This window comes from Mixophyes fleayi, chromosome 4, assembly GCF_038048845.1.
Source record: "Mixophyes fleayi isolate aMixFle1 chromosome 4, aMixFle1.hap1, whole genome shotgun sequence".
Taxonomy (NCBI): Eukaryota; Metazoa; Chordata; class Amphibia; order Anura; family Limnodynastidae; genus Mixophyes; species Mixophyes fleayi.
Window position 1 is genome coordinate 256,657,185 of NC_134405.1, and position 13,037 is coordinate 256,670,221.

The 13,037-nt window shown below is 38.2% G+C and overlaps 1 protein-coding gene across 1 annotated transcript in view; it reads left to right on the plus strand.

Annotated features, from left to right (window-relative positions):
- Positions 1–988: 988 nt before the first annotated feature.
- The window catches only part of PRELID2 (PRELI domain containing 2), a 91,934-nt gene continuing 79,885 nt past the window's right edge, over positions 989–13,037 (plus strand). The window contains exon 1 of the mRNA XM_075209679.1: positions 989–1,150. Within this exon, the coding sequence (XP_075065780.1) occupies positions 1,076–1,150 (75 nt within the window). The 5' untranslated portion in view covers positions 989–1,075. The remainder of the gene's footprint in view (positions 1,151–13,037) is intronic.

Consider the following 13,037-nt stretch of genomic DNA (forward strand, 5'->3'; position numbering starts at 1 on the left):
CCTTCACCGCCATGCTCACTGTTGGTAGGTATAAATTTCTATGTGTTTTTAAAGCGCGCTACTATCTACTGTAACATTTTTACTAAACATGCTCTGCACCCTTCTGTAGCACAGCAAATCAATGCAATTTGCCACTTTTAAAAGGTGTCGGTGAGCGGTGAGCGCGTATATGGTCGACCTGCTCAACACCACCCTGATTTTCAAAGGAGAAACCCTGGGGGGGGGGGGGGGGAATCTGCATTTAGCAATTTAGCAACCCCCATGGCTTCGACTAGTGGGAGAAGCAGGTTAGTATTTTTTTCCTGTAGGTTGTAGTGCAGCTTTAATGAATTTGAAATTCCTCTTTTTCCCTCGAAAGAGGACCATGCATAGCAGGTACCCTAATTCAATGCTAAAATGCTACTAAAATAGCTACTCTACCATTATAATGTAAACGAAAACAAGGAGTACCTACCCTCTCATATTCATAAACCAGACAGAATCTTGTTTCTTTTTGCCAGAAAAATCAATTAAATGAACATTATTGTACAAACACATGATCTCTTTGTATCACCTTTTATTTTTTACAGGTTATTTTTTTGTCCTTACCAAAATAATTTAAATACTAATAAAGACATAATACTACAGCTTCCTGTTACAGGATTGCAAACCAAAGGTTAAATGGTGATGCAGGATTACATGTGCAAACGTTGATATTTCCTATATCTATCTATATATATCTCAGATATAAAAACAGTACAGATACTCGTTTGACTGACAAAGAGTGATCAGCAAATACAATTACCCATGACAAATATGTGAATTATTTCCCCACCATACATATAGAATAAAACCACCCACTGTATTTGTGTCAGGCAGCACGTTCTGCTGTGTTGGCACTTAGCACGTTTGCAGTCACACCCTCTGCATAAAAAGCGACATTGTACAAAAATGTACTTGTGCTCAGCGTTGACATATCTGTGTTTAAGCAAATTTCTGTCCGTAACTAATAAAGTTGTTGTAAAGGTTTTTAAAAAAACATGGCGTCTTAAGTAAGAGGATAACGGGAAAGGTGTCTGTCGAGGAAGAGGGTAGAATGGGCGTCATGGTGGATGTAAAGAAGGTCTATCATTATCCTTTTCAACAGGTGGTCACCAGCTACCTCAACAAGGTGAGTGAGAGAGATTAAAGCGCTGCAGATCCCCAACATGTAACCGGCCTTTCTTGCATGTGTGGTGCCCACGTACGGTAACAAAGATAGACCTCGCTCCCTCTGTATTTTTTTTATATATATATATATATATATATATATATATATATATATATATATATATATAATTATACACTCACAATGAACATGTGCTCCATATAGACGTAGTCCTTCTGGTTTCATTCAAAGCGCTTGACAGCTTGTAACACACCCTCTATGCAAAGTAGTTCTATTCACGCATTCATACATCAAAAAAGAGTTAATTCACACATGACGACTGTGTGATTATCAACCAATTTTTTAAAAAAGGCATAAGATTTTATGGAGAATACCCAGTGTGTTTATTTTTTTACAGTATATGTGTTGTATGCATTAATGCGTTTATGAAGTGGAGCTATGTTAAAACCTCTTTGGTGTTTTAAAAGATCACTTTTACATAAAAGTATAGTAGTGTGATTTAATTTTTTGAAAACTCACATACTCTTTCGTATAATGTATTATTTTTATTCTTGCAAATGTGTTTAACAGTTAAGGGACCATTTTATGATCTTTTGCATTTTCTCCACATTATTAAGTTACATGGGGATTTTTCGGTACCCCCAAAAAAGCGACTAGTCTCCATACGGAGATTGTATGTTTTGTAATTAACTGGCTTCCATGCACTCTTCTACACTAACAACTTTAATGGCTTTGTAGTCTGATGATATCCTCCAGTCTCACAGTGCTTTAATCGCGTGAAGTTCATGCAAATAGACTAATAGAGCTTAAAGTATGTGTGTGTATGTATATATATATATATATAATTTATTTTTTACACTAAATACACCTACTTAATAATAGTATTTTGGTGCTGGTCCCTCACCCTTAGTTCTACTTATACCCTGTTCGCACTGCCTCAACAACCTGAATTATTGCTGGGGGGAGCCCCGACAACCTGAGGCTGGTTGTGAAAGGGTCCCCTGCATCTACCCGGGTTGGATGACCCGAGTCTTTTGTAGGGTTATTCCTGGGTCCGATCCGGGTAGATGCCAGACTGAATGTTGAGACCTGTGTTATTCAACCCGGGTCTCACCGAACTCTATTGAAAGTTTAAAAAAACTAAAAAAAAAATTCTCAAGATGAACCAATCAAAGCTCCTTTTGTGATGTTGTTCAGTGTGAACCTGGTCAACCCGGGAATTGTCGGGATGGGAGGCTCTGTCACCCGGCAATATCCCGGGTTCATATACCTGGGATATTGCGGGGCTGCAATGTGCATGCAGCATTAGCAGATTCCCAGCACTTGTATATGCACCTCTGCCAGTCATCTTTGGCGCTAGTTGGTTATTTCCATAGCAGGTGTATTTGACACAGCAGGGATCAGTTGGTTATTCAGGAGATTTTAAGGGATTCTGCATACCTCCCAACTGCCCCGATTTAGGCAGGACAGTCCTGATGTGATAAGTGCCATTGTCCTGAGGTATGTCTCACCAAGGTGTGTATGGCAAGTCAAAGCTTTATGGGCACTGGGATGGATGATTGAGAGGATTAGGGATTCGGAAGTACTTAGCACGTCCCCAGGCATAACGCTCAACAGTCCCGATTTGAGATCTGTTCTGCTGTCCCGACCATTGGCAACTTTGTCCCACAAATCAGGAGATTGGTAGGTGTATCCTGTCACTAAATATTGAATGGGTGTTTCCCTTGAGGGTGGTAAGGGACGGCTTAGCGCTTCAGAACATCTATGCATGCCCCTAGGGGTGTGGCCATGCATCTACAGTACACCCTTTTATTTCAAAAACTCTACAGGAATTGGGCCGATTTCAAGATGGCGCCCATGTTTGGTACATACCGTAAAAGATATTCAGGTTTCCCAATTTCCTGTAGAGTTTTTGAAGTAAAAGGGTGTACTGCAACTTTTGAATCACCCTGTATTATGACATTACCTGCCCTATTGTGATGTGACCGCTTAGCTGTCTGTACTGATTTGATGAGCTGCAAAGTTAAGAGGTATGCTCTAGGGCACGTGGCCATGCTTCTAATGTTACGCGAGCCCAATTGTTCCTCTTTTCCAATTGCCTCCAGGAGGTATTCGGTGCAAGAAATGATTATTTCCTTTCTTTGGCATAAATAGAATTTTCTTAAGCAATTAAGTTGATAAGATTAAATGACACTGAAAATCGCTTTGTGACCATGCTTAAACGCAAAATTATTTGATTGTTAATCATGAGTCAATGTGTAAGTAGATGGAAGTGAGGTTACAGCATCATTTCACTTTTTATATAAAATATGCCAATTTATTCATTTGTTACCTTTCCAAATGGAAGTTTCAATTCCTGTGTTCCTCTAAAGAGATATGTATGTATTGGAATGCCCCTCTGATCTCCTGCACTGTAAAATCGTCCCTCTGCCTTCATTTGACGTGTCTGTGTCTGTGTCTGTCTCTCTCTATCTGGCAGCCATTGTTGTCTGTCCTCCAGAAAGATTTTGAAAAAAACAGTTTACAGGAAGACAGCTAAAAAAAATGATGCATTCTTAAAGGGTTCTTATCTTGCTATTGAAAAGAAACAAAACGACACCTATGTTGGATTGCTGCTTTAATTGTAAGAATTTTCCCCATTTTGTGACATATTTCAGTCCAGTATTTTGACATATAAATGCATCCTGACAAATGGTTTGTGTCATTTAGTTCCTCTTTTATTTTATTATATAAACTAGGTTACAGTTATGGTTCAGTATTCCTTTTTAAAATGATTCAGTGTTTGGTCAAATCCTAAAATCTAGATTGAATGACAGCAGTGCTTAGAATGCATACATATACATTCATTAGAAAAAGAAACCGTTGCAGAAAACTGATAGTGTATCCCATAGTAACCAAAGACTTTCTTCCATTTTCTACTCCAGTGTAAAAATGATAGAATTTGGTTGCTATGTGTGATAGCATATTTGTCATGTGCACAGTTTTCACAGTTCCTTAATACGCTACACATATTACACTGTGCTCTTATATTTCCGCTCCATTAAATAAGATGAGGTATAACTAAAAGCTGTATTTACAACAGGTAAACTAGCACCATGGTTTTATTGATTTTTCTTTTCTCCATGCATTCTGCCACTTGTAGTGCCACAACTATGCACTTTAAATGGTCTCTCCTTTTGGAAATATCAAATGTTGTTGCATCATACAAATATAATTATTACCCCACTGGTGATGAAATAGTTGGCCACTATAATATAATAAAATAAAATAAAAATTCCCTTACATATAATAATGAAATTTGCCCACTAATTTATTCATAAAATAACTTGGCCCCCAATAAGATAATAATCATTTTTGCCCCTGTTAAAAACTTGTATTGTGTCTCCTGTTATATTAACATTGGCCTGATAGCACAAACAGCATGCTATTTTTTTCTGTTCAATCTCGGGCGAGTTTCTGTTTAATCTCCAGCGAGTTTGATTAAACCACCGGCGGGATAGGTGTTTTAAAATCGACACAAATCTCTGGAGATTTGATCATCATCTATTTATATAGCGCCACTGATTCCGCAGCACTGTACAGAGAACTCATTCACATCAGTCCCTGCCCCATTGGAGCTTACAGTCTAAATTCCCTAACACACACACACACACACACACACACACACACACACACTCACACTCACACGGGTCAATTTTGATAGCAGCCAATTAACCTGCTAGTATGTTTTTGGAGTGTGGGAGGAAACTGGAGCACCCAGAGGAAACCGACGCAAACACAGGGAGAACATACAAACTCCGCACAGATAAGTCCATGGTCAGCCTTTGAACTCGTGACCCCAGTGCCGTGAGGCAGAAGTGCTAGCCACTAGGCCACTGTGCTGCCCTGGATATTGAAATGTCAAAATTCCAGGTTAATACATATGGGGACTTCGCACATAAAAATGCCAGTGATCTCGAGCAATTTGAAATCGCTGAAAAAAATTGCAGCTTGATACATTTACCCCTTTAGTGTTTTCTCTGTTCTTTATAAGTAGCTCTTCAACTGGTTTGTTATGGCACCCACCCATTTCTTATGGGATATATTTGTCTGATCCTGATTTTAGCATTGACTCTGACTGATTTAACCTGTGCTCATCAGTTAATTCATATAATAAAATTGTTTTGTGCTAACTGATTGATTGAGCCCAGGTTAAATAGTTCTGAGAGTCAGTGCTATGACACAGGCTGGAAGGTGATTACTGAGATATCACCACAAAGTGTTGGGCGTGTTTTTTTATATACGGAATTTGCTGGCGCTTTATAAATAAATGATGATGATGACATAAGTTGGTATACATTCACAAAATTGGTCCACTTGTGAAGCCTAGCTGTTTTTATTACAGGCAGTGCAGGTACCAAAAGTGTTATTTATGTAACTGTCTTCTTTCATTGTAACCTTCATATACTATAATCTTGGTGAAACTTCAGATGTTGGGTTACAATTTGTTCATAACATTTATTTTTTTCTCATTACGATAGAAAGCTGTTAGAGGGTGTCATTTAGAGGAGAATATGGTACTGAAAACCTATGAAAAATCCTGTACAAAGTAATTGGAGTAATATTCCTGAACACAAATCATGTTCAATTTATTATTCACTTATTAGGCTAATGTTCTGAGTTGTACAGGTACTTTTTAATATACTGTGCAAATGCGTCCTACTTTCTCAATAAATGGAAAAAATAAACAGAAAATGGGGATTATTAACTTGCATGTGTGGACATACATTTGTTTATAAGTAAAGCTTTTTGCAGTGTGAATGTTTAGTAAAAAATATTTTAGGGGAGATTCTGTTTGCTGGTCTAATCTGCACTTCTGGCCTGTGTTACACACACTTTAGTATTAAAAACAATGGCTAAAAATATAGATAATTTACTTGGGTTACTTGGGGTTGCTGATGGAAATGTCTGGAGTGCCACATTGCTAGTCAGTCCACTATGAAGGAAGTACTTATACCTACAAAGACTGGTTTATAAATATAAATACATATTAATTACAAATTTCACAAAATGTTACATATTTTATATATTTCTGTGTAAATCGTTTATCTAAGCCTTGCTCCGGGCCAGGGGATCCTTCACTGCTGGTGGTGGTGGGTGCAGTGTTTAGATGTTTGCAGTGCTCCTGAAAGTTAATATGAGCTACATAAAGGGATTTGGGGGGTCTGGTATAATATGAGAGTTTGTCAATGTTTAACAAACACACGAGACAATATTAACAACATTGGTGGGGACTAAAATGGGACTTTACTAAGAAGTCCGGAACAGTGGATATGTTGAAAATGGCTACATATCGCTAGTGCTACATGCTGTGGGGCTGGTTCAGTGAGTGTAGTGCCGGTTTGTGTAGTGTATTTTGCGTGAAATCACTTTGCATGTGGGGAGAAAGTGAACACCCGCATATTCTCCTATATATACCTGTAGAGGCAGGACAGGGGATTTCTAACATAAGCAGAGTACAGTAAGTGTGTTTTTGTAATCCGAAAGAATGCAGACCAAGAAAATGATGATTACACACATGGGGGTATATTTACTAAACTGCGGGTTTGAAAAAGTGGATATATTTCCTATAGCAACCAATCAGATTGTAGCTGTCATTTGGTAGAATGTACTAAATAAGTGATAACTAGAATCTGATTGGTTGCTATAGGCAGCATTTCCAGTCTTTCAACCCGCAGTTTAGTAAATCTACCCCCTGGTCTTCACCACTATTGAACTGATAGGCTGTCTTCTATAGCATTGGTGACGTTGATTGGTGCTAATCTTGTCGTTCGGTCATATATTATGCTGTGTGTGTTTAAGCAAAACTTTTTTGGAGAGCACAAGACTGGAAGACTGGTGTTAAACACGGATATTAAGATGGGCATATGGGCACGAATGCAATTTTTTTTTTTTTTTTAAATATATATATATTTTTTTTAGTCTAACATTTATGAGCATAAACTACGCTTCAGACCCAGTGAGTTTGTTAACAGCTGATTAATCTTATTCAGTACAATTTCATGTACCTTATATTCTGTCATATTTTACATATTTCCTATTGCACTAAAGGGTTTTGTTTTAACACCCTTAGTTGGGGCAAACATTGCTACTTCCAAGCCACATAATCCTACTCCTAATGCTCTTTTAATTCAAAGCATTTAACATGCAAGTAGAACGTCAGTAACATTTTCTGGCATGTTAGTACAGGCCTTTGCCTATAGGATGTACAAGCAGCAAAACATTCTTCTGCTTCTTGGCAAACTCTCTCTTTTTTTTTTTTTTTTCCCCAGCCTGGCCATTATCCAAGCTATATGCACATATTCTACCTAAGCAACTTTATTAAAGCAGAGAAAGAACTACCAAAAAAAGTGTAAAGGGGGAAATATACTGCCAAGCATAACAGTGTAAACATTCCATAAATGACTTGAGAAATGGGTTGCTTCAGGTTTCGTAAACCTGCCTTATAATTTATATACTAAGGGCATCTTGCTGCATTGGGCTCAGAACATTGTGGATGTAATATTTTTTCATATGACTATAATATTCATTAGAAAAATATGGTGCCTGATATTTTCAGTGATAAATACATTGTTACGTGCAAAATAACAAACAAAAATACAGACACTGCTTGATCAGTGTGATTTTATAACCCAGTAGCATTTTTGTTTGTTACAACTACTGATTTAGCAATGCAGTGTTTTACACTTATTTAGCAAATACATTTTTCATTGAAATCCCCTGAAAACAGTAGTTTCCAGGGGATAGCCACATCCTCTTAATTTATGACTAGGGCAGCACAGCAGATATTGGAGATATCTGCTACTGTCCCTGTCTCTTCGAACGCAAAAGCAGTCTCCATAGGGTTCTGTGGGGACTGCTATTTCTCACCATTTAATAAGTTCCGAAAATCAAAGATTGTGCTGCAGCTGGTGTTAGCCATTGAAGTCTATGGGGAGAGCATTGCGGTAAAGGGGTCTTCGGATCCCTCACCGCATCTTGCTTCTCTCCCCTCTGGTCAGTATCACAAAGGTGGCCACTTTGCGATAGTCACCATAGGGAACAGGTCTTTGAAGGAACAGCAGTTTTTTGTGACTCCTGTTCCTAGTGAAGATTTTTAATAAATACTCTTGATATTTTAGTCCTTATCTTTGCGATAAAGATTGAAATGGATCATGTTCAAAATGTGTTTATTAATAAATATGCCCCATACTCTTTCCAACATTGGTACCCATGAGGACTTGTACACCGCAGATATCAGGCATTTAAAAAAAACCCAAAAGAATTGTGCTGATCATGAAATAAAGTGTTTAACTGATTATTAGTCAATGTTTTAGGTGATGTATGTCACATATTTGGGATCTAAATGTGCAGGGTAATTTGGGAAAATACAGTTTACAGTGAAAAAATACTTAATGCCTGTCTCCCAACATTTATTGAGGCAATATTGGGACAAAGTAAGCCCAGTTAGTAATATTTGCAAATTACACCCCACTTTGAGGAAAATGTAATCTGTCCAATCTCGCCCACTTTCCAATTCCCCACAAGCCCCATCATTTCAGAGGTCTGCATATTTGAACTGTTCTGCAGTAGGGAGAGTTGGCATGCTTAATGTGTTATATGGTAAAAAAGCATATACATATTGTGCTATGCATGGCACAAAAAAAGGAAATGGCATGTTTGGTATGATAGAAGAAAACTATTGTGCATAACATACCCATGCCCACCACATATAGGCTCTCCTTAACTTTACAGCTCTATGCTCGTAAAATACAGTCAAATGCCTTCCATATAAAACGCTGTGTTTCCCAGACAGCCACTTGTATACCACATGCATATGGTCATCCTTACAGAATAACAGCCCCATACCAACCAGTTCCATACCCGTTATAATCGTGTACCCAGTTTAACAGCTTCCTGCACATCAGAGTGCTAGATGCCCCCTTTTTGAATCAAATTACCATCACAGCCCAAATGCTCAGCTTTATGCCCACCAGACTATTAAGATTGAGAACCAATAGAGAGGAAGCGCTGCAATTTCATCCTATTAAATCGTGGGACTTCTGTTCATTGATTTTAGAGGGTTTCAGCCAATGAAATGCAGTAAAACTGCAGTGAGTTTCATACGGAAACTGTGCGCCTTCTATTTCCAGCAGCAGCAGTGGTTATAATTACTTAAGCTGTTTCTTGCTGTAATTTAATTGAAAGGGGACTGTGTTTTCAAAGTAAAGATGTAGGGACAACGCTGCCCATGGTACTACAGCAATAGATGACGACCTTTCCTTTATGTGCTAGGTCAATAAACCACCACTATAGGTCACAAGGAAGGCCAGTAGTCAGAAAGGCAGTCCCTACAATACAGTGCTATTCATGAGAACTGGGCCACTATATAACTGTGGGGAATTTCTTTCTGTCAGAAAACATAATTTAAGAAGAACTTCAACTACCTATTGTACATACAGAAAAGAAACTAAAACTTCAACGTGCACTATTCTAAAAAGTGTAAACTTATATTTTGTGTACAGCCTACTGCAGAGATACTTGTATCTATTAAATATTATTGGTTCCAATGTAATAGTCATAGTAATACATTCAAATATGGAGAGGAATGACTTTTTCTGTGCAACATAAGGGCCTATACCCAATGAATTTTTTAAAATGCATTTTACATGCATGTTTAACTCATGTAAACTGGTATGACATTAGAAACCAAAGTTTATACCATTTCACCCTATTGGCGTTTTACTTGTGCACTACTTTTTCCAGTCGTGTGTTTACTCTGTGTTAAATCCATCAGCAAGCCTTCAGTGAGCCATTAAGCATTTACACAGCAAAATAAACCATGTCTATAGATTGTACACATAATACAGCACTGATGATGTCTCTCAGACATGAAACTTTTTGACTCAAAAATTTGACCCAACAGCTTTCCCTGTAGTCGCTAGTTGGGGCAGCCATTATTTGCTGACTGCGGTAGCTAACCATGTTCTTCACCATTCAATCAATTATATAAGTAAAGTGCCTCATTGGCAATGCACTTCTTGTGAAACTCATCACAGGCTGGGTATTTTCTGAGCACAATTTTTAAGATTGCATGTTAAATGAATTCCCTACGTTTTGCTATCCTTAAAACCTGATGCATTTATAGGCAAACTTCTGGAAAGATGTCTTTCATCAGGTGTGCGGTACTGCTCTGTGCATTATGAGAGCAAAGAAATTTCTTTGATAACTGAATTGCTTTGCTTGTCTATGTTTAAGTGTGTTGTAAATACATTAAAATTGCTCGTACACAGGAGCACTTTTCCTAAGTCTGCCCTTTCCTTACCACAAAGTATGTTCAAGCACAATGCAAATGAACTAAAGGGGTAAAGATCATTGATTCCTTTGGTGAATGCATCCTTGGTACATATGGGTGTTTACAGTGAATGCTGGGGTCTGTAGATACAAGACAAAGCTACAATCAGCAATCCATCATCCCTAACCTTTTGTGCATTCACATTTGCGCATCAACATACTTCGAAGTACTGTAGTAGCACATACTTGCCAACTCTCCCGGAAAGTCCGGGAGACTCCAGAAATTCGGGTCAGGCTCCCGCGAGAGCTGGCATTTCTCCCGCATCCTGGAATTCACAGAGAATCGCGTCATTTGACGCGATTCTCGGTGAATCATGCCATTTTGGAGGGCGGGAGGGGGCGGGTCGAGGCCAATCGCGTCATTTTGGCACCGCCCCGCGACGTAAATGACGTTTTCGCGGGGGCGGGGCCAAAATGATGCGATTGGCCCAGCCCCCTCCCGCCCTCCAGTAACGCCCCCTCTTCCGGAAACAAGTTTCCAGGGGTAGGCAAGTATGTACTAGCATAACTGAATAAAGCTCATGTAGAAGAGAATTTGAGTATGCACAGCTGATATAAAAAGAACAGTACCACTGTATACCTACAGCACCTTATTTTATTCATTGTAAGATCCACTTTAATTCCATTTACCTTTTAAAAATAATTTTAGTGCCATTTACTTACACTGCATTTCAGCAACAGAGGTTGAAGTGCCACAAGGTCTATGAGATCTATCCATTAATGTGTAACATCACTGGGGTGAAGTGAATGGTAGTGGAATTTATGCATAGAAGGGGGAAAGAATAGCAACTTCACATCTGATAATACAATGTTTTAAAAATGATCAAAATGTATTTTTTTAAAACAGTTTTATGTGATGCCTGCAGTAGGAATGAACTTCCGTCTTGCAGTGAAAAAACCTTTGCAGAAATAAACCTTATTAAAAAATGCTAATTTCAACAACACTGTACTGGCATGGTGAAGCTGGTATAAACTGCCAAGATATATTGGCTGAGAGAGTTGTGTACTGTTCTCTGGGCATGATCAAATGGATTACATAATGCCAGCTAAAAACTCAGTTAATTAAATTATAGTTATTGAGTCTCTGATATGGAAATCTGCTGTGCAAAAAGTTAAATGTAGCATTTCGGGTACTTTGTTCAATACACATCACCAAGTTTTCCTTATAGTTACTATGCAGAGGTCTGCCCAACAATTTAATGATTAGGGAAATGCCAGGGTCAGTGTGTGAAAAGACACAGGTCATATTTAGGTTGTTGGGTCATTCCACCTCAGATCACCCCCAAAAAAATGAAATGTCCACCACCCATCTCAGATTTGTTAGAAAATATTTTAGTTAAGAGACCATGTCAAACAACTATTTCTGCCAAATATCTCTACTGTCTGACAATTAGTTGATTAAATATTGATTTTTCAATTTATGAAATAATTTACTAATCGCGGCTTTTTATCGAGTTTATTTGAAATATCACGGGTGTTTATTAAGGAATCGCCACAAAATTTGGACCCCTAAGCTAACTCTTCCTCACGAATATAAAAATCCAAACCAAATTACTTTTATCAACCTCACGTTTTGTGTTACGGCAAAAACACACGTTTTTCAAATCGAATTAAAAATGTTAGGTTCAATCAACATTAGGGATCCCATTTTTGAGGGGAGGGTGTTTAAAAAGGTATACATTACTACCACAAAAAAATCAGCAGGGTACTCTAATTCATAATGTAGAAAAAAAATATTTAAGTTGATGCTCGATTACTGGTGTACAGCATACATAAAAAAACCATACCAAAAAAGTGAACTGAGGAAATGGGATAAAACTCCCATACAGGAAATGAAACAAACTGAAACTGATGGGAAGGGGATTCCCTTTAGAGAAACCAAAATTGAAACTTTCCAGAGGAAGACACATAAAGATAGTTTCATGGCATCTGCTCATGAAAAGTGCTCATTTGGTAGTCCTTTAAATACGGACTGTCATATTACTGTCTACTCAAAAACCATTGGATTACATAGCTGGGACCACTGTACAGATGAAGAAAAAGAACCTTTCATTCTGAGAACTGAAGTTTCAAATGCAGTAGCCAATGATCCTAGAACCTCAGCCTGCTACCATCATGAAAACCTTCTGCTGCTAAGATATGAAGAATTTCAGAAAACATGCTGTAATCCTTTCTTGTCTCACAAAAAAAGGAGCCAGTAAAAGCTTAAAAGTTATGTCACTGAAGTGGGCCAAAGAACATGGTGACTGTCAGCTTCATGCTGTTATTAAGCCAGGACAGAAACTTTGCCCAAAATGCAGAATTCAACTGTTACACTGTAAAGAACAAACAGACATAGATATGCCAACAGAAGAAGTTGAATCCCCGGTGGAGGGTGTATCTGAACCAGCAGAAACAGATGAACTGAATGACAGTATTACAAAGCTTGGTTGTTCACCGGTGAAATTGCATGGGATAAAGAGAAGACACCAGGAGACATACGCTAAAACAAAGAAAGATCAGGCAAGTACAGCCATTC